The 21,617-nt window shown below is 43.1% G+C and overlaps 2 protein-coding genes across 2 annotated transcripts in view; one reads left to right on the forward strand and one right to left on the reverse strand.

Moving 5' to 3' along the window:
- miox (myo-inositol oxygenase) overlaps window positions 1-5,752 on the forward strand; it is a 5,778-nt gene extending 26 nt beyond the window's left edge. Inside the window, exons 1-10 of the mRNA XM_080737620.1 lie at window positions 1-86; window positions 251-331; window positions 481-561; window positions 1,670-1,832; window positions 2,596-2,663; window positions 4,052-4,161; window positions 4,305-4,372; window positions 4,577-4,626; window positions 4,798-4,910; window positions 5,448-5,752. The exon at window positions 1-86 is cut by the window's left edge and continues 26 nt beyond it. Of these exons, the coding sequence (XP_080593746.1) occupies window positions 69-86; window positions 251-331; window positions 481-561; window positions 1,670-1,832; window positions 2,596-2,663; window positions 4,052-4,161; window positions 4,305-4,372; window positions 4,577-4,626; window positions 4,798-4,910; window positions 5,448-5,556 (861 nt within the window). The 5' untranslated portion in view covers window positions 1-68 and the 3' untranslated portion in view covers window positions 5,557-5,752. The remainder of the gene's footprint in view (window positions 87-250; window positions 332-480; window positions 562-1,669; window positions 1,833-2,595; window positions 2,664-4,051; window positions 4,162-4,304; window positions 4,373-4,576; window positions 4,627-4,797; window positions 4,911-5,447) is intronic.
- Window positions 5,753-6,045: 293 nt separating this feature from the next.
- On the reverse strand, window positions 6,046-16,629 carry lmf2a (lipase maturation factor 2a). The gene is made up of 15 exons (XM_080737619.1): window positions 16,473-16,629; window positions 14,984-15,237; window positions 14,708-14,736; window positions 14,219-14,412; window positions 13,284-13,462; window positions 12,984-13,125; window positions 11,911-12,039; window positions 10,838-10,943; window positions 10,484-10,580; window positions 9,498-9,680; window positions 9,038-9,206; window positions 8,082-8,193; window positions 7,301-7,409; window positions 6,333-7,193; window positions 6,046-6,128 (listed from the first exon to the last, which is right to left on the reverse strand). The coding sequence occupies exons 1-14, from the start codon at window positions 16,561-16,563 to the stop codon at window positions 6,693-6,695; spliced, it is 2,295 nt and encodes a 764-aa protein (XP_080593745.1). The 5' UTR covers window positions 16,564-16,629; the 3' UTR covers window positions 6,046-6,128; window positions 6,333-6,692.
- Between the last annotated feature and the right edge of the window lie 4,988 nt (window positions 16,630-21,617).

Below are 21,617 nucleotides of genomic sequence, written 5' to 3' on the forward strand. Positions count from 1 at the left end.
TACAGGCAGAGACAGCAGTGCTACAGTGATACAAACTACACTTGAGCACAGCTTACATTTACAGCACAATGAGGGTCGTCAACCTTGTAAGTTTATTTATATTTTTAATCTTACTGTGGCTCGGTCTTTCCGTGCATCCTGCCCTAACAACTGGAGTTTGGTATCTCAGTGCAGTTATTTATCTTCAATTTTGTGCAAATGATCAAATTATAATAATCCTAACAAAATATCTGTATTCATTTAACTTGAGGGTCCAGATCCATCTTTGGCGTATCGGCCAAACTTGGAGAAACAGGAATGCAAGGAAAAAGAAGACTACAGAAACTTTGAGGTACGCACTGACACTTCTCATCTAAGCCTCCTTTAGTAAGCTACAGTATGATGGTGTTTGAATGTATTAATGTTTAGTGAGTGTGTGTGTGTGTGTGTGTGTGTGTGTGTGTGTGTGTGTGTGTGTGTGTGTGTGTGTGTGTGTTTCAGAGTGGAAGTCTCATTGACCGCGTATTCAACACATACAGGCTGATGCACACCAACCAAACACTGGAGTTTGTAAAACAAAAGGTGAGGATGCCGGGAAGACACTATAGTACAGAAAATGTAAAAATCTATTTTCAATTTCAAGTGCAGGTATGAGCCTAATTATACAATTTTATTATTGTATTCTTGTACTGTAAAGCAACTTTGAGTACTTAGGTGAAATAGAAATCTCAGGTATAATTCAAAATAACACTGAATATGATATTGTGCACTGATGTAAAATCTCTCCAACAGAAAATATTTCATATTAAATGAAATACTATTGCACTATTATTTAGTGCAAATCACTATTCTTCTACTACATCTCCCCCTCACATTTTCTACCACTCTCAGCCAAATGTATGCCACCAACCCTTCTAAAGATATTTTAGTGTATTGCATAACAATGTGGCCTTCCGTTCTCAATGACCCAAGGCACGGTGCCCAAAAGAGTCCACAGGACAATCAATAGACTAACGCAACAGACCACTGATAGGTTATACAGGGACACTTTTAGGGTCAGCGAATGGCGAAAGCCTGCCATGGTCACGTACTCTAGGAATTACAGTATGTTGGATTTCGTTCATCCATATTATAGTTTATTGTTCATTTGTTTTTTTATTAGAGGTTTTCAGATGTTCTCCTCCCACTGTCCCTCACGATGCCCCCTCCCTCTGGAATGCACTCCCCAAGCCCACCTGTTCACAATTGCCTTTCCGAGTTACATCAACTTGTTTTTAGTGTTTTATTGCATTTATCTCTTATCGTACTTTCCTATCTTAGTCTTTTTTCCTAATAAAGATGTCGTTACTTAGCCTCTCCCCTGGCCCCCCCACAACTCTTAAAGCGACTTTGGTTAGTCAGAAAAACGCTATAAATCGCAGGTATTATTATTATTATGAATGAGCATGTGTGGAAATATTGTCAAGTAAGTACAGTATATATGTAGATTGTCTGAGGAAGACCAGCTTGGTCAAAACGTGGCTATTAAACAAGGGAGCTTTAATTCCAGTGTGCAGAATGATACATACAGTAGTACCAGAGTAGAACACAATATGCAAATGTGATCAGATATTTGCAAATGTTAGGCTGCACATTTTCAATAATAAGGTCTTGATGTTGCTCAATGCTCACCCCTCCTGCATCCCTGCAGCACTCTGAGTGGTCAGGCTGTAGTCACGCTGAGATGAGTGTGATGGACGCCATCATGTCTCTGGACCAGCTGGTGGATGAATCTGATCCGGATGTGGACTTTCCCAACTCCTTTCACGCCTTCCAGACTGCAGAGGGAATCCGGAAAGAGCATCCAGACAAAGGTAGATATATAGAGTACACCATGACAAAGGTGCATACATACAGTATATTGTACAGTCTGTGACAAAGGTACATAATGTACATGTGCATACAGTGAACACAGTGACAAAGGTACATATCGTTGCTGTCAGGTGGAAACCTTTTTTTTTTCAAAACTGTTACTTTTCAGAAAATTGAAAAAAATCAAAAAGAATCACCTGTATTCCAATGGACCCAATCAATGCAGTTATTACTTAGTCACGATACTTTTCCATTGGTCCAATATTTCTAAAACCCACACACATAATGGAACCACTTCACACAAAACAATCTAAAATAGTGAAAATAGCAGCTCACAACGTGTTGGGAGCTTGTAGATTGGCTATTTTTATTTATGACACTATGACAAAGTATTAGTATGGTATTCATTCATGGAAGAAAGAAAAAGTGAAATCTGGAGATACATGGTTTTTGCCTAACAGAGTACACCCTTGCAAAGATACTTACGTGTACATACATTAAACCCTGACAAAGGTATACATACATACATACTTACAGTACAGGTACAAACAAAGCTATAGATGACAGGGATAGATGGCACTCCTACAGACAACCAGACAGACAACCAGACAGACCGACAGACCGACAGACCGACAGACAGACAGACAGACAGACAGACAGACAGACAGACAGACAGCAAGGTGTGTATACAGCACTAACAGTAGTAGTAGTGCACTGACACACAATGTCCAGAAAACATCTACAGCATTTGTTGTGTTTTTCCAGACTGGTTCCAACTGGTGGGTCTGATCCATGACATTGGAAAGATCATGGCTCTTTGGGGAGAACCCCAGGTGAGAGACAAATAGATATAACACATAACACATAATGATGGGCTTGGGTGATACAAATGATCCAAAATACAGTAACTCAATTTTGTTCTTTATTGCGACCGTAGGTCGCATTTACTACCAAAACCTCCACCGGCTGTCCGTCTGTGAGTGAGTCAGTCAGTCACACTTTTGCCCTGTGCTCATATCTCCACAACCTTTGCCCCCATCCATGCCAAATTTTGCACACACACTCCTTACCTGCCAAACTACAACCTCCAAGGACCCCCGGAGCTCCAGGGACCCCCAGGTCCCTGGGGGACCCCCAGGTGTAAAAAAATGTCCCTCCGTGAGTCAGACGTCACACGTCACACTTTTGCCCTGCTCATATCTCCACAACCGTTGCACCCATCCATGCCACATTTTGCACACACACTCCTTACCTGGCAAACTACAACCTCCAAGGACCCCCGGAGCTCCAGGGACCCCCAGGTCCCTCGGGGACCCCCAGGTGTAAAAAATGACCAAATGTGCAAAAATGACCAAATGACCACCCCAACGGGGCTGCTCACGGGGAATTCCTGGGGACCACCCACACCTGGTGCTCCAGAACGGATGCAAAAGTGGTGGCGCCCCCAGTGGAGGACCCCCTCCACTGCAGCTCACATAAAATGCCGTAACTCGGGCTAGGAGCGTCCGGGAGAGCCGGGGCCGGTACCTATTCGTCCGCCAAGGCAACGCGGAGACCCCACCCCTCATTTCTCACATGCCCCTCTTCTAGCGCCACCTTCAGGCCGATTTTTAAAACACATTTTTGGACACTGCTCCTACAGTTTTTGCCCTAAAATCACGCAAATCGCTACACAGCATGTCTACACTCATCTCATCAACATGGATCAGGAAGATTTTGGAAAAACAAATTTTTGCCCTATTTGTGGAGATAAGCGACCGTAGGTCGCTTATCTCCCGATTAGGGAGTCTTACTGGTACCAGAAGTTGTAGCTGAATATCGTCGTTGTCGGGTGGAAACCTTGTATGTCCAAGACCGTTTGTTTTGTATTTATCATTTAAAAAATGAGTTAAACTAGTGAAAACAGCTGATCTACAAGCACACAACGCCTTGCACCGCAAGGCGTTGTGTGCTTGTAGATCTGCTGTTTTCACTACTTTTGGGCGACAGCCTTGTCTGATGAAGCAGGGCTTTACTTCGTGAAAAAACATACACATTTGAAACTTGGAGATACGAGGTTTCTGCTCGACAGTGACGATATACTGTAAAATAACTTCAGAAAATATTGGGGGCAAGTGACAACATTCTCTCTGATTTCAGTTTCATTTTAAGCTTCTGTATCGGGACAGGTTTTGTGCTACTTGTTTGAATTTGAAAAGAAGCCGGTGTATCTCTCCTGCAGTGGGCTGTGGTGGGGGATACCTTCCCTGTGGGCTGTAAGTTCCAGAATGGCATCGTGTTCAGAGATAACACCTTCCTGGATAACCCAGATGAAAGAAACCCTGCTTACAAGTAGGCCTTCATAGAAATGTAAAATCATTAATGCTGCCATTTGAATAATTGTGTGGTTCCAATAGCATCATTATCAAGAATACAGGGGAATTAATTCTATTATGTCCAGTGAAGAATGTTTTCTTTGGTCCATCTTTCTTTAGCACCGAGTGTGGAATCTACAAACCAAAATGTGGACTGGACAACATCCTCATGTCCTGGGGCCACGATGGTAGGACCATCCTCTGAAATGTATTTACATACATAAAATAACAATACCTTGCCTTTGGCTGTTGGCGCCTGGAGGGAATAATACATTAGAAAAGACAGATTCCAAGTTCCAGCATCAATACAGTTAACATGATAACACGGAAGGTGTGTGTGTTTTTAATGTGCATACAGTGCATATTGATGTCCCGTTGTATTCTCTCTGTAGAGTATCTCTACCGGGTCATGAAGTTCAACAAAACAACCATCCCAGAAGAGGTGATTAAACAAATATATCATCACCATAGCCTATAATAAAGGCTATAGGCCCTATATGAAGTTTTAGGTGAAGAAATATATGCCAAAGAGAAAGGGTATGGATCATTTTGTTTTTTGCACTCTAAGTGGACTAATATAGGTCTTTGGTGTCTACCCTCTTTCTCGCTTCAGGGTTTGAACATGATCCGATTCCATTCCTTCTACCCGTGGCATTCCCATGGAGACTACATGCATCTGTGCAATGAGAAAGATCTGCAAATGCTGCCCTGGGTCCGAGAGTTCAAGTATGTTTCTTTGCTCCTTCCATACAGTAAACCAAGGGTCTTCAACGGGGGGTTCGGGAACCCTAGGGGGTCCTCAGAGTTACTACAGGGGGTCCTCCAAATCTTTGTGTGATAGCAACATTTTTTCTCCTTTTTTTCATATGCATGCACTTGAACCCTATAGTGTCCATATTCTGAGAACTTTAGCCGAAAATAGCATATCTACAAGCTCGTAGATCAACTATTTTCGGCAAAGAGGTTTGGTGTAGAGGGGAAAAAGAGCAGACTAAGTACAGAGTGAAAAGTCAAGTTCATTAAGTATTGACGGTTCAATTGGTTAAATATCTGAAAACACAAATTGACATGAATCCAAAATACACTGATCGTGCTGTCAAACAATGAAAATATATGGAACCTATGAAAAGATTGTGGGGGACCCTGCTTCATCTCTCTCTCAACTAAGGGGTCCTTGGCCTGAAAACGTTGAAGACCTCTGCAGTAAATACACACATTTCAACCTCTTCTCTCGTTTTGACCTGACCTTTGCCCTCTCTGCAGTAAATTTGACCTGTACACCAAGACCACCGAACTGCCTGATGTGGAACAGCTGAAACCTTATTACCAGTCTCTGATCGACAAGTACTGTCCTGGAATACTGAAGTGGTGACACCGAGTGCAGAGCATAACGGAGCAAATGATAGAATCATAATAATCATCTCATTATGAGAACCTTATGCTCGATGGTGTTGGACTCTTGAACCTTTGACACTGTATATTTTCTAGGATTCATGCATAAAAAAACATACCAAAGTTCATACAGTAACCTTGTATAGTATATGCATAAAAAAACATACCAAAGTTCATACAGTGACCTTGTATAGTATACTGATCATTGCCTTGATTGTACATTGAGTATTGTGTAGCGATTAGTTTTCAAATCAGGGACCAAAATGATTCTCAATGGCAAATGTATATTTTATCTATTTTATTATCAATATTACAAAAATATATAAAAAACCATTCACATCTTGCATTTGTGCATGACGTAACATTTCAAATACAGGCACGAAGTGTAACAGGGAAAGTGCATTGTTGTTTTTAGGTATATTTATGTGGCAGAGCTAAGGGGCACATTAAACCTTGCAAAGATATACGCACACACATTGACAAAATCCAAGGACCAGTATGGACATTTAAATGTGAACAATATACAGTATGCTCTTACCGTTGACCACAATGCTTGACAATAACAGTATTTTTTACAAAATTACAGTTTGGTTTCAAGAAGTGAGCAGAAAGTGATAGTCTCTACAGTGGACTGACGCACACACACACACACACACACACACACACACACACACACACACACACACACACACACACACACACACACACACACACACACACACACACACACACACACACACACACACACACACACACACACACACACACACACACACACACACACACACACACACACACACACACACACACGAAGGAAGGAAGCGACAGAGCCACAATGGTGACGAACCTTAAGTTAGAGAAAGATCAATTAAGCCATCATCTTTTATGGAGGACTATGTAGCACATTCATTTAACTCTGTAATTTAAAATCAACACTGAGGAATGTACTTCATCAAATCAATGTTTGAGGCAAATAAAGTGTTCATATAAAGTACGTTTTCCATGACTGGCTGATGAGGAAATAAAAGTGAACTTTGGTAACCATCTGAAAAGGCAGTAGAAATCACAGGTGGCATTTCTGGATTGTTCATGTTACCTTCAAAAAAGGTCAAACTGTCATTTCCTCTTCCTGAGGCCATCGTCATCATCGTCGTCATCCTTTTCACCCTCTTCCTCTGGCTCTTCCTCTCCCTCACTAGCTTCCTCTCCCTCGCTAGCATCCTCTCCCTCGCTAGCGTCGCACTTTTCCTTTCCTGTATCCTCCTGTTCAACCTCGTCACGCGCTTCCTCGTCTCTTATTGTCGACTCTTCCTCCTCACCGCTCTCCGCATTCTGTTTGTCAGACATGCCGTTTACATCAGAGGTAAAGTCTTCCTCCACGTCGTCGGCAGCTGTAGCAGGGTCGTGTGACGCGGGGTCGTCTGGCGCTGAGGTCTTTTCTCCAATGTCTACACGCTTGCTAGTGTTTCTCAATCCCCGTAGCAGACACAGGGTGGCACTGCAGATAAACAGGCTCCAGATAAGCACAGGAGCAGGGATGCCCCTCACCTGAGAACGCGTCCACCTCACAGCACGGGCGATGCTTGCGTTGGATGCACGGCGCGGTGCCGAATTGTCCTGCAGACAGAAAGATGTGTTTATCAGTACTGGACTTTCATGCAAGCTTTGTGAGGGGAAAATCAATGATTATGTCCCTCACCCAATCCATGATTACATGCGTTTACCTTGAGTCCGTACTGAGTGAGCATGCCGTTCAAGAAGGAGTCGCCCAGGTGCACTGTGGGATAGAACTCCTCCACATAGACTCTCCTCCACCACGGCTCAGGGTAGGAACTGACAATGACAAACAAACCACAGGGTCAACATTCTACTGTGTACATGCTGAGAGAGAAAGGGAGGACAAACTGAAAGCAAAAGACAGATAAAGAGACTGCTATGCTAGATCAATGGTTCTCAACCTGTGGGTCGGGACCCCAGGGGGGTCTCAAAATTATTTTTGGGGGTCCCCAGATTATTAACTTAATGTGCAACACTGTTTTCTCACTAAACAGTAAATGAACCAAAATAAAGTTTAAGTGTATAGAGCGCATCTGCACATTTCTAAAGTGACAATTTAAGGACTTTTTTAATATCTCTAAAATGAGAAATTAAACATTGGGCAAATTGTCAAATATTAGAGTGAGAAATTGTGAAAATAGCCGATCTACATGCTCACAACATCTCGCAACGCGGGGCGTGAGCATGTAGATCTGAATGTAGATCTACTATTCACAATAGAACCGTGTAATGCCTCAACTCTTAGTGCTCTTAGTGCTCCCCAGTTAAAATATGATTATTTTGGTGGTCGTGGCCAGAAAAGGTTTGATAACCCCTGTGCTAGATAATCAGATACAAAATAAAGTGATGGGTAGAGTGGCAGAGATAGAGAGACAGCGGCCTTGAGATACTGTACATTGGCAGAGACGGATCAGAGTGAATCAAGACAGAAACAGTATGTGTACTGACCCGTCATCCTTGGGCTCAGTGAACCAGTACTTGTAGCGGTGTGCTCTGATGTAGGCAGGGGGCTCCCGATGGAATGGATACTGAGAGACGTCTGTCTGTATGAGCTCTATCACTGGAGACATAAACAAAAGAGACTCTCATTCACTCTCTCTCTTTGAACACAAATCCCCCTGCTTTTGTCTGTTCTGAGGCCATGTGAGAGGAAATGGATGTGAAATTATTCAGTATATATTGTCTATATTGCTGTCTATATTGCGGTATTGACTTTGACCTCTAAGGACCTTCCAGGGAGGGTGCTCATGTGCGTCTTGCGGTGACACGCTTCCTAGTTTCTTCTTCTCTGAGCTGTTTTTTTTTTGTTTGTTTCTTTCGCACTGATTTTTGACATTTGCACTATTAGGTTGTGTTGGTAGTTTCTGAGTATTTTGCTTTGTTTAACAATGACAGTGAGATACTTGTTGCTTTAACTAGCATTGACTGCTATGGTCTCTTTTTGTAAGACACTTTATGTATATATATATATTATCCGCCCCCTCTCTTGATGCACCTTCTCTTTACTGGTACTGTACTGCTCTTGTTTTTTCCTCCTATCTTTTTTTCTTACTTCTCTGTAACTTTGTAAATAACTGTATACTGCTGTGCTACAACTGGACACCTGAATTTCCCCCTTAATAATAAAGGTATCTATCTATCTATCTATTGTCGCTGTCAGGCACAAACCTTATTATATATATCTCCATATTTCAACATCTCACATTGCGATTCTTTGTGAGCTTGTGCATCTGCTACTTCCGCTACTTTTTGATTTTTAAAGCTGTTTAGTCTCTGGGTTTTATAAACTATTTAACCAATGAAAGGTATTTCAAGCTTGTGAGTAAATAATAATTACATTGGATCCACTGGAATACACATTCCTTTTCCCCCCCATTTCCTGAAAAATGTTAAGGTTAAGGTACCATCTGTTTTGCCCTGCAGCAGTCTGTAGACGAGGCTTGAGAACCACGGGGCCTGGGTATTGGGCCCCAGAGCAGCGAACCACATCTGCCAGTCCAGCCTGGGCTGGTGGGGTGTCACCACAGCAGGGGGCGCACTCCTGTTGCCTGGCTTATACATGAACTCTATCTCCTACACGTTGGGAGAAGCAAAACAAAACATTAGATACTTACTGCACTATGGGATACAACAAGACATCTAACATTAATGTGACCACTGTTCAATGACAACAAGACATTTAACATTAATGTGACCACTGTTCAGTTACAAGACATTTAACATTAATGTGACCACTGTTCAATTATAGCTTAATAATAATTAGTTATAATATTAACTTGATGGTCGAAACGGAAATTCAGGAAAACCCAACAGAATTATAACCCTGTTGGTCTCTTTCTCTCGCATGATTTAATCGTCTCTCACCGTCCATGTGTCCCTGTCGTTGCTTCCCTCGATGACTACCTCCGGCCGTCCACCCACGCCCGTCATCCTCCTGAACAGACCGTATGAATTGGCCAGCTGGTAGCGATCCACCGTCTCATAGATGCGGCGTACTCCTGGCCACAGACTGGCATTGGAGTCATATTCTACATAGGTGAATGGAACCTGTGGAGGACATATTTATAGACGTTTCTAGAGGTCAACGTCGTCTACAAATTACAAGTCATAATACTGAACCATATTCTCACAATGGCCATATTGCTCTTACGTTTTACCCGGGGGTTGTTATGACACGCGGTAAGGGTATGACATGAGACATGGGTCTTCAAAAGGGGGTCCTCAGAGTTACTACAGGGGGTACTCCAAATCTTTAATAATAAAACGATTTTTTTTTTCTCTCATTTTTTTTTATATTAACGACTTGAACCCTAGTGTCCATATTCTGAGAACTTTAGCCAAAAATAGCAGATCTACAAGCTCACAACGCCTCGTGCTGCGAGGCGTTGTGAGCTTGTAGATCGTCTATTTTTGGCAAAGAGCTTTGGTGTAGAGGGGTAAAAGAGCAGACTAAGTACAGAGTGAAATGTCAAGTTTATTAAGTATTGACAGTTCAAGTGGTTAAATATCTGAAAACACAAATTGACATGAATCCAAAATACACTGATGATCGTGCTGTCAAACGATGAAACTATATGGAATCTATGAAAAGGTTGTGGAGGTCCCTGCTTCATCTCTCTCTCAACTAAGGGGTCCTTGGCCTGAAAACGTTGAAGACCGCTGACATAAGAGCAAAATGGCCATCATGTGAATATGGTCAATGACATTTTTCTACGCGCCGTCTTCTTCAGATTCAAAATGCTGCCAATGTATTTGTGACACATCAGTGTCACTTTCTTACAGTCAAATGCAACCAGGAACCTCAAAAGCAAAATTATATTTTTATTCAACTGTGACCTCCAGTAACCTACCAGACTGACGGTAAACATGGCGACAGTTGCAGCTCCAAACACTGTCCACTGGAGAGTCCCCCAGAACCTCCGTAGGAAGCCAGGGACACACGCACACCTAAAAGACAGACAGACCAATACATCCTCTGTAACTGTGTAAATACAGATTTATTCTTAGTCTTTTGAATAACAGAACATTTAGTTTTAGTCCTATTTTAGTCATCTGAAATGGTTTAATCTTAGTCTAGTCAACTAAATATCAAAATATGTTTAGTCTTGGTCTTTTTGTCAACAAAATTAACTCTGCTCTGTAACCAGTTAATTCACACATATGATAATGCAAATGAACGTACACTTACACACAAAGGCCCATACCTGAACATGGCAGACACCATCTCCCAGGTGAGAGAGAGGACACCCATCCAGACAGAGGGAATGGTGACACTCTTCAGGAAATTATTAAATTGGTGGTATGTGAACGCTGTCACACAGAATACAAAATTAAACAAATGCAGAATGTATATTCAATAACTTGTCAATAATAATTGACTGACATATACAGTCTCCTCATGCAATTTTATGTAAGCACACAAGCAACAACATACACAAACATATCCACATGGTATTGACTTAGTGCACATTGATTAAACACTAACTGATATATGCCTAACCCTAACCTTATGAAACTGCAATAACAGCAACTTGGGCAAATTGATTTTGTCTCCCATTTGATGTAGAGTTAAAGAAAAAATAAAAGCTCTCAATATTATTTTTGAAAGAAAAAGTGAGAGCTGACCTCCCCCTAATGGAACTGCAGTTCCATTAGCACACTATGTAAAATCATGATTTTTCGGTATTGTCGTTATAAACGCATGTTCCTGCTGTTTTATATACAGCCAACCCACAATCAGTAGTAACAAAAACACATAGAGGCTTTGACCTTCAAATATTATTTTACTATTATTACAACCGGTATTACTTATTATTGCTATGGGGCTTAATATTATGAGCCACATGGTGCCAAGCAGCAGTGCCAAAGTTACAAGCCTGAAATACATACATTAAAAGTGCCTGCAGCCTTTAGTAGCTTAACAGCTGATTTTGAAACAAATCCCATTGTGTGAGGAGATCTTCTATAGGGTGGCAAAAGATATGCTGTATTTTGTGTTTTTCTCTGTGAAAAGCTGAAGTGTCTCCCAATAAGGTGAAATGACACTTTCACCTTCGAAGTCAAATTGCATTTGGGAGCAGCAATACTGGTGTGTGTATTTTTATTCATAAATACTGTTTAAATGTTTTATCCAGCACCCAGTAGGTCTGGGATGTGAGTGTCTTTTAGCTGTTTATCAGCTTCTCTCTCATCAGATCATCTCATGGCATGTCATGTCATGGTGATGGAGACCTTTCATCCATGTATGCATCCCTATTCAACTAACTAATGGTCAAACCTGTCCTGGAGGTGATTCTCTTCTTCGCCCAGTCCAGCTGCAGGTCGAAGCAGATGATGGTTGCAAAGATGATCAGAGACCAGACTGCCAACTCCACCAGGTAGCATAGCCATGCCCACAGCCTGGAACCTGATTGGAGCCAAGACAAGAGTCCTGAGCAATTTACAGACCCATCCTTCCCTTTCTAAGCAAGATGCTTGAGTTGAAACCAAATAAACAACTTTCAAAAATTAGAACAATCTAAGGACATTTCATTCATGTTCCAAGGCTAATCGTTGCACTGAAACGTTCATTAACTCATTTAGTGCCACCCTATCACCACTAGAGGGCGCCCAGTGGCCATAGAATAATAGAGATATGCTGGTAATGCATGCCCAAGCCCTGGAGCCATGACTTGCCAGAACACTTTCCTTTGTGCATGTACAGGAAGAGAATGAAGTTAGCTTGAAGTTAGCTATTGGCTACCAAGCATTTTAGAAGATCTATTTTCGGTAATTTAGCCACGATTAAACCTTGCACACCTCATGCATGGGAAAAAAACAGAGAAGAATGAGCTCTAAAAAATCCAATGCAATCCTGGATTGCATTGGAGTGGATTTGTGCAGTTTGTTCACAGCTTTCAAACAAAAAAATCCGATTGGAAATCCGTTCAGGCATTCTTGAGATAATAGCCATTATGTTTTACATGTTATGTAAACAAAAATGGCTGCCCTGTATGTTAGATGGGGTTGTATGGGGGTGGAACATGCAAAATCGCGATTGAAATCATGTTCACTAGATTTGATGGGGTCCAAAAAAAAAAATTCAAATTTTTCAATTTTTTTTTTTTTTTTTTATATCCCGAACTAGTTCGGGATAGGCACTCTGGGATGCGATAATAATCCCGAACTAGTTCGGGATAGGCACTCAATGAGTTAAGATAATGATCTGAGACTTGGCACTGGTGCAAAAAAGGCAAAAAATGGTTTTGTTTGTTTTTTATTTAAGTGCAGCATACAATACCACTAACCATGAAATCCACAATCTGTTCAGATCTATATCGATTTATCAGCGAGTGTGTGTGTGTATCATACCATTGTCGTCGTTGCTTTTCTGTGTCTTGCGTAGCCAGAAGTGAACATGCTCGTCGTCCAGTAGAGACAGACAGAGGGCCAGGGTCAGTAGATTGAAAAAGTTGTAGTTGCCAGACAAGATGATGAGCACCTGCAGAAGCACCTGCACCGCCCAAACACAGAGATAAACAAACACAAACTGACACCCATAACAGACTTTCTGAAAAGTTGATATCCAGTATTAAAGACATGAAATGAAAAGTCATATCCAATCAACTGGTTAACAAAAGGTGGATAAAAAACAATAGAAACCAGGCAAACCTGCATGTAGAAAGCCCCAAGTCGGAGGCGGCGCAGGGGGATGAAGAAGAGGAATGGAAGAGCAATCTCTATGACGAAGGTTGCCACAACACTCAGCTTCTGAAACCACACCGGCAGCTGCTGGGCAAACCAGGCCAATGACGTGGGGATGCACTGGGTCTCATAGTGATACGTCAGAGCTGTTAAAGAAGAGAAAACAAGGTTTCAAATACTTTATCCGCCAAAACACCATTTTGGCGGATTTGGACTTGGTAGGTTAATAACAACGTGAAGACAATTCAATTACAATTTAAGTAAGATTCAAATTACTTAAAGTATAAAGTTAAAGCTCAACATGAGGCTGCTAAAAGAGAAGACACAAGTATGTTAGATCGAAACAGGAAGTTGAAGGCTCTGACTTCCATTCTACTTTTGTAGATTCTAATAACCATAAGTAGGCCTGCTTTCAAAGAGTGCAGTGTTCTAGTGAGGTACTAGGATACAATGAGCTCTTTACGGTATGATTGAGCCTGACCTTTTAACGTGTGACCTTTTAACGTATATTCTGGATGTTACAGGGAGTCAGCGCAGAGACATTAATATCAGTTCTTGTCAGAACATGCGCAGAAGAATTCGGAATCAATTCTTGTCAGAACATGCGCAGACGTACTGGAGAGTCTTTAGAGACTTGTTCGGGCAGTCTGATAATGACGAATCGCTATAATCCAGCCCGGAGGAAACAAATACGTGGACCTTTACAGCAACATTCTTTGCATTTGATTGACACCATAGCCCCCAACTGCAACCCTCTCATCCATCCAAATTTGCATTATTTAACTCAAGAGTGCACAATGTACGTACATAGTGGCGGAAAAACTAGGTACCACAAATAAGATACTTAGTTAATTCCTCCTAACATATATGATGCACAAACAGTACAGTAAGTGCACACACACCTGTAAGACCCCACCAGGTAGGACAGCGTGATGTGAGTTTTACCACTCCTGAGGCAAACATGAGTCTGAACAACAGCCAGCGGACCAGCCAGAAGGTCACCTGATCGTGTTCTTGGACCCTGCGCGACCCCCTCACTATCGTTAATGGAGCAACAAGGACACAGATGAACCCCGTCTCTAGCAGCAGGCTGTCCCTGCATAGACAGAAAGAAGGCGAGAAAGTGACAGAGAGACAGAGTGAGTAACATCTAAACATGACCATGTCATTGATTTCACACTCTGGTTTTGTTTTAGTCAATACACTGGCGTTGCATGGCAGCACAAACAAACATGGCAGTGATGACAACATATTCCTGCTGGTCTGTGAATTACATAACCCTGACCAACTGCTAAACATCTTGTGCTCCTTCATTATTCAACCATAGTGACAGTCTGTTAATTAATAAACATCTTTCAAAAGCTCTTTGTCATGTTGTCCACTGCACTCACCACTGGAAGTAGAGGAAGACCTGGCCCACCTGAAACACACAGAAAGGGAGAGCATGAGACAGTGATTACTGATGCTGGTGTGACAAGACTGCTGAAGCCTATAAGACGATGTAAAGGACCCTACTGGTGGCCTGGCCTGCCATATTTAGCTCTTTGACTCAAACTTAACATTAGATGCATTAGATCTGAGCATAAAAGCTCAGATGTCATGTCTTATATTTTAAGCTTAATGTATTACAGCGCACACCGCACACTACAAATAGCGCTGCTCCTCACCTGGTGCAAGGACAGGTACAACACCCACAGACACAGAAACACCAGGCTGTCTCTGAGTCTCTCCACCAGTGTTGCAGCCAGGCTCAGTGCTGCCCCGACGAGGCACAAAAACTCCATGGTGGTCTGTGTGTCCAGGCCCAGATGTGGTCCCAGCCACAGCAGGGTGGGAGAGGACAATAGCTGGTCCCACAGAGGTTTGCCGCTGTAACGCAGCTGCCTCCGTGCAGGTAACAGCCCCTCATTACCATACAGCCCTAAAAATGGACAAGTGTTAAGAAAATAGGTAGCTACACCCCCCCCCCCCCCCCCAAAAAAAAAACCTTGAATGGACAACAATGGTATAATTTGTATATTCAACATTCAAAACAACACAAGCTCCTTTCTTTATTTTTTAGAAAGAGATGAATATAACAAATATGGTGATACATAGCACTAACAGTAGTTATTTGGCTCATAACATATAGCAATATTAATTCTGTCTAATTAATTGTACCTATCTTAAAGGCTTAGGCTTTGAATTACAAAGGCCAGTTCAGAGTTTCAGCCACCTGTAGGCGCTCTTTTGGAGCGGTCTTGAAGGAGTAGGGATTAACACTCTTTTAAGGCTGTAAGTAGTACATGGGTATCTTAGCGGTGTAGCGTACCTTGTAGACCAGGCCCATTGCAAGTTGCTGTATTCTGTCCTCTACCCCAAGCCAATCCAAACTAGCAAAATGAGTAGGGTTTAGTTCTAGGTGTGAGGACAAGCAGTAGCCTGTACGGTGTTCCATTCTCCTCCACCACCTGTTTTCTCCCCTCCATTGAGGTCACTGTTGTGCTATCAAAATAGGGTGATTTACTATGTCAAATGCCTTTTGGAGGTCCAGCATGACCATGCCACAGTATTTGCCCTAGTCCACCTCATGTTTGATGAGGTCATTCAAATATATTAGGCATGTGTATGGAATAGGATGCTCAGAAGCCAGTACATTCTTTTTTTCCCCCCATCAAAAGTCAAGCCATTCATTCCTTGTATCAACACTGTATCCTGTCAGTCAGTAGCCAGTTGATGGATAACTGACTGTGTGGACTGTGGAGGAGAGAAACCCGTCCTCTGATGTGTGAGAAAAAAAGTTAAACTGTCGTTATAGAAAACGTTATTTTTATATAGTGGAAGAGTCGCATCAAGTGCGTGAAGAACAGCTAATTTTACTCAAAGTAATCAAACATCAACTCTGTATAGCTCCCTCATAGCTACAGGCTACAGCTTTTATCTGCACGTCTAAAAAGATAAAATGACCCGAGGATCCTGTTAGCCCTGCTAGGGGATTAGATGCTGTGTTGTTGGCTTACTTGGCAAGCAGCAACAGGTTAACCACTCAAGTAAGTTATGATCTGCAAGCTTCAGAAAGTTCCAGGAACTTGACGCCCACAGGGCAGGCATGCTAACAGCTAACCGGGTAGCAGCTTATAGAATAAATCAAATGTCGGACGTCAGACTGTCTCTTACCTGGTATCTGCACGAAGAGGGAAACAAAAGCGATCATGTAGATGACAGCCATGCACCACAGAAACATGCGTTGCGGCAGTATGTACCCCATGATGATTGATTGTGGATGAAGTGGAAAGGAGTTCAGTGCTGTGCTCCTGCAGGACTTGCAGTTCCAGCATTGACTTGTTCCAGTAGGAGCAGTGGGACGTGCTCTTCCTGCACCACGTCGTCTGCAGTGGGAGGAGGGACGGGGAGCATTTAGCCTAAAAGTAAAAGTGGTCCTTATCTAGGCTCAGTGGGCTGTGGTCTGTGGACTATTTCAAATCATGGATTTAAATTTGTACTGTCATGAAATTGTACTTTTTCCAATATTCTGTTGAGTAGGCTAAACAGAATTCTACAGGCCACTTGTTTCAATCACACCTAATTGGTTGTTTACGTTGGACAAAATGTGGTCATATCTTCCCAAATATGGAGATGACTGATCATCATAAATGTCGCACGACTGTCCACTAGAGGGGGAAATACAAGGGAAAACAGGATAAAAATGCTTTTTATTAAACAATCCGGGAGCGGCGTGTAATTATCGTTGAACGGCGTAATTTCTGAGTAAAAGGAGACTTGGGTACGCACTTGAAATCTGACGTTTGTAGCTCAAACCTTTGAGCCACGAATACCCCACTGGTTCTCAGGTTGAGGGGGAAACATGTATTCAGGGCTAGAGCACTGCATTCACTTGTCAATTCATTGCACAAACACATTAATACATTTCTGCACATTTGCACCAGTCCAAAAGTGATTGTTTTGAAGTTTTCTGACAAATTTGCAGAACAAAAAGACAATTAATGTATAATCTTTAGTTGGCCAACTTACTTACAGTGGAGAATGCAGAACGGCCTTGTCGAGGAAGGGGTCTTCAACGTTTTCAGGCCGGGGACCCCCAAACTGATGGGGAGATGGAGCAGGGACCCCCTACCCTACCACCTTGTAGGTTGGGGGGTCGGGGCTACGACATATTTTTTATTTTAAACATGTACAATTTATAGCGAGCAGGGTGCATGGCCATAACACTAACATTTCTAAACATACTAATTATTAACTGAGAACCAATGTCAATAATATCAACAACTGTCAATTGCATAGTAATCATGTATTCAAGCTATTCAAAATGGATAGAATCATGTTTTATTTTTTTACATAAATGTGGAAAATGGCAAAACAAATCATTTTTTGAAAAATAAAAAAATATGTTTTTATTGTTTAATCAAGCAACAATTTCGCGGAACCCCTGCAGTACGTCCGCGGACCCCCTAGGGGTCGCGGACCCCCTGTTGAAGACCTGAATGGAGGGCACTAGGACCCCGCCTGGCTGTCACATAAACTGTCATGGTGGTGGTTGTTGACACAGGTAATGAAAATAAATTAGTGTTGTTTCAATAATTCATATTTTCTGCTCTAAACGTATGTGGCACCTAATTAAAACAAAATATCAACTTAATAATTGCAGTTAAAAATAAACACACAAAATCAAATTGTTTGTTTCGCGACAAACGTCATCACGTTTGAACGTTAACTGAACGCGATGCGAGTGCGACATTTGAAAAAAGCGGCTCGCGGCGACTCCGCGTCCAGCTGACCAATCAGCTACCGGAGTGACGTCAGCTCACAGAGAACTCTGGTAGCTGATTGGTCAGCAGTCGAACTCGGCAGGCTTAAAATCTTCAGCGACAACGCTTCTCGCTCAGATGCTTTGAGACTTCACGGAATCAAAACATCTACCCTGCGCTTAACAGCGACCACTTGCTTTTACAGCGACTACTACTACCAGCGACTACTTGCTTTTACAGCGACTGCCTGCTACCAGCACACCAGAGATTACCAGAATTGTTTGCTTTTTTGCATAATTAACTGATCTGTATTTCTCTTAACAGGTGTCTGAGCTCCATCTCCGACAGCTCTCCCTCTCGTTCTCTCTTCAGCGCTCTCTGTCTTTCTTTCTCTCTCTTCTCGTTAGGGCAGCATGGAGCTGTACCACATCCAGTGGGAGTACTCCTTCGGGAGGAACTCCAGGAGGCGTCCAGGATTGATTAACGTTCACGTTGAGAATCTTAGGAACCAACGTCTCACCCGCGTCGACATGGGGGCCGTCACGGCGTGCGTCGCGGAGCTGTACCGTCGTGTCCGTCCGACGTTAACTGACCTTTCTGCTTCCTCCCTCAGCCTGGTCGACAAGCAGCTGCTCAGGCCTCCAAAGAAGTACCAACCGGTGTTCCGTGTTCCTCCAGTCTGCAGCTCCACTAACCTTTGTTGTGGGTGCAACCGGCCGGCTAACCCCTCACGGTCGTGGTGGCGGCCTAACCCACCCCGGGTGATGGCCACGACTAACACCGTTCTCTTCCAGGTCTTCTCCGGCACCCTGGTCACTCCACCCCACCCCGAGATGCTAACATCTTCCTTCCGTTTGAACAGGTGGAACTCCAGGAGCGAGTACGACCTCTTGGTGCTGGACGAGTATACCTGATTGCAGACCGGAGCACGGGGTGGAGTGAACGCGGCAAGGGGAGTGAACACGGCAAGGGGAGTGAACGCGGCAAGGGGCGGAGTGAACGCGGCAAGGGGCGGAGGCGTTTGATTATTGTCCACGACATTGCAAGCGGCGCGAAGGCCAGCGGACCTTGGTCCTGCTCTTCGCCCCCGAGCGCCGCAGGCGCGAGTGGCCGCGAAGAGCGGGCCAGGGCCGCGCGGCCGGCGGAGCGCCGCGCGAGTTACGAAGCCGTGGTGAATGCAATCGTTATATTTATGCCCAGGCCGTAAGGCCTGGGCAAGCCCACGATAAACATCAGCATTGATGGCTGAATGGATAGCGTCGCCGACTTGAGTGCCAGAGATCACTAGTTCGAATCTCACGTTGCCCCACTGCACACGTCACCGAAGCCCACGATAACCGCCGCGTTCACTCCGCCCCTTGCCGCGGTCAATCCGAGAGAGAGAGAGAGAGAGAGAGAGAGAGAGAGAGAGAGAGCCGCGGCCTGCAATCAGGTAAGGCTCGGACGGACAGCGGCTACCGAGAGTCACGTCTGCCGTGGAGACCACCTGGGAGCATGGTGGGCGGGTGCTGCACCGACAGTGGAGAGTGTCCGTCTACCGGCTGGACGGATCGATGATGCTGTCGGTGTTCGTCACCTTCCCCGGGGACAAGGTGCGGAGGCGGTTCGTCCTGGAAGACGAGGAGGCGGCCACACCGGAGAAGGAGGCTACACCGGAGAAGCGGGAGGCTGATGTTGTCGATGCCATCGGCAGCAGAAGCAAGAAGGCACGTCTTCTTAGACTGTGAATCAGCCAGACGTTATGTGTTGTTGAAGCACCCATTTAGGGAGGAACTTGAATGTGGAGGCTTTTCATCAACCAGCTTTTCTCCTGCAAGGTGAGTATGTCAACTTACATTTTATTTTCTAATGAATGCTCGTGTAGAGGTTTGGGTATATATGTATGCTATTTAAAATGTCTCTGTATTGATCCTTTTGACTGTAGCATGAGTTGGTTTAAAGTTTAGAAGCTACAAACGTGGACATGTTGCGGTCATCTGGCAATGTTAGTCAAAATAGTTAGCTTGTTAATCGATAAACAAGGCTAGCTTGACAATCAAGCAAAGATGACAGTAACGGTAACAACGAACATGTACGACGTTTGTGTTAAATCTGTTAAGTTAAAACAAAGGGGAATGTCATTTTGTACTGGGTTGAAATAGAGTTGTTTAAAACTTCTCGATGGTTTGTTTATGTTTGAATTAAGGGTCTGCACAGCTCGTGTGGCGGTTGGTGTTAGCAATAGCATTAGCATTAACTGTTGGCATTTAGCATGTCGTGTGGAACTAGACCAGGTCACCTGGACGTGCCAGACCCGCAATGAAAATTAGTATGGCACTGAACTAACACATGAACACACAGGATTTTATAGTCTCAGCAACAAAGCGTAGTGAGCTTGTAGATCGGCTGTTTTCACTAGTATGGCACTGAACTAACACATGAACACACAGGATTGTATAGGCTGAGCAGCTGGAAATGTTTGTGAGCTTGGAGATGGGCTGAGGAATTTATAGTGTCAGCAGGTCAGCCAACTCAACTCAGCTGGTCCTGTACAGGTGACGGCACTCAAGGCAATCAGCCCAGCAAGGGAAGGGAGGGGCAGATGAGCAGACAGGCACATGAGGAAAAGAGGGACAGGCAGAGGAGGAAAAGAGGGACCGACAGACCGACCGACAGACAAAGCCTTATGTAGGCCGACCCCCTGGGTCTGGCAAAAAGATCTACAAGCTAACAACCTGTAGCATCGCCATCGTGTGGCGTTATTAGCTTAGTTGTAGATCTGCTATTTTCATACAATTGTAGTACTTTTGGCACTTGAGTATATTTTGATACCAATACTTTTGTACTTTTACTTGAGTAACATTTAAACACCTTTTACTTGTAATAGTACTTTTACTTTTGAGTACATTTGAGTACTTTTTCCACAACCAGAGTTGCATTTAAAACTTCTCAATAACTTATTTATGTTTGAAAATAAAAAAAACTGTTGCCACTTTCTTGTGGATAGATAGATGTAGTAGAGTAGATGTACAAGCTAACAACCTATGCTGTAGCATCGTGGGCCGGTGGGCGTTGTTAGTTGGCTTGTAAATCTGTTCTCTTTTTTTGGTAATCGATACCGTTGTACTGTGTGGTGCCCTCAGTGCATTGTGGTAGAATTTCTTCTCTTTCTGTATACAATTGATCTGTACCAAATGGGGGAAAAACTATTGATGAATTGTTAAAGGTGTTTGTCTTTCTGTCTATTGTAGTAGAACTAAATGTTGTGATATTGATGGATCGTTTAAAGGAGTAGTTGACCCGGCCGCAAAATGACTTTTTTTTTTCTATTGATTACTCACACCATGGAAACTTGCGTTAAATAATATAGTTTTTTTGTAATTTGACAATAATTTGATTATAGTACATTTACCTCCATTGATTCCTGACTATAATCCATTTTTGTTTTAGGAATGTGACATAGAAAAAATATTGTTGAACTCAAGTCTCCATGGTGTGAGTATAGAAAAAGTCATTTTGGGGTGAACTACTCCTTTAAGGTTAAGTTAAAGGTGTTTGTGTCTGTCTGTTGTCTGTC

Source organism: Nannobrachium achirus (assembly GCF_963921795.1).
Source record: "Nannobrachium achirus genome assembly, chromosome: 11".
Taxonomy (NCBI): domain Eukaryota; kingdom Metazoa; phylum Chordata; class Actinopteri; order Myctophiformes; family Myctophidae; genus Nannobrachium; species Nannobrachium achirus.

What these genes read in the sequence shown, in the direction of transcription:
- lmf2a (XM_080737619.1), bottom strand. Translation starts at nt 16,563, where the DNA reads ATGGGGTACATACTGCCGCAACGCATGTTTCTGTGGTGCATGGCTGTC. An exon ending in GTCTTCCTCTACTTCCAGTG is followed by an intron (nt 14,413 to 14,707) that starts GTGAGTGCAGTG and finishes CTGTCTATGCAG; the next exon opens with GGACAGCCTGCTGCTAGAGA. An exon ending in TTGGGGCTTTCTACATGCAG is followed by an intron (nt 13,126 to 13,283) that starts GTTTGCCTGGTT and finishes TGGGCGGTGCAG; the next exon opens with GTGCTTCTGCAGGTGCTCAT.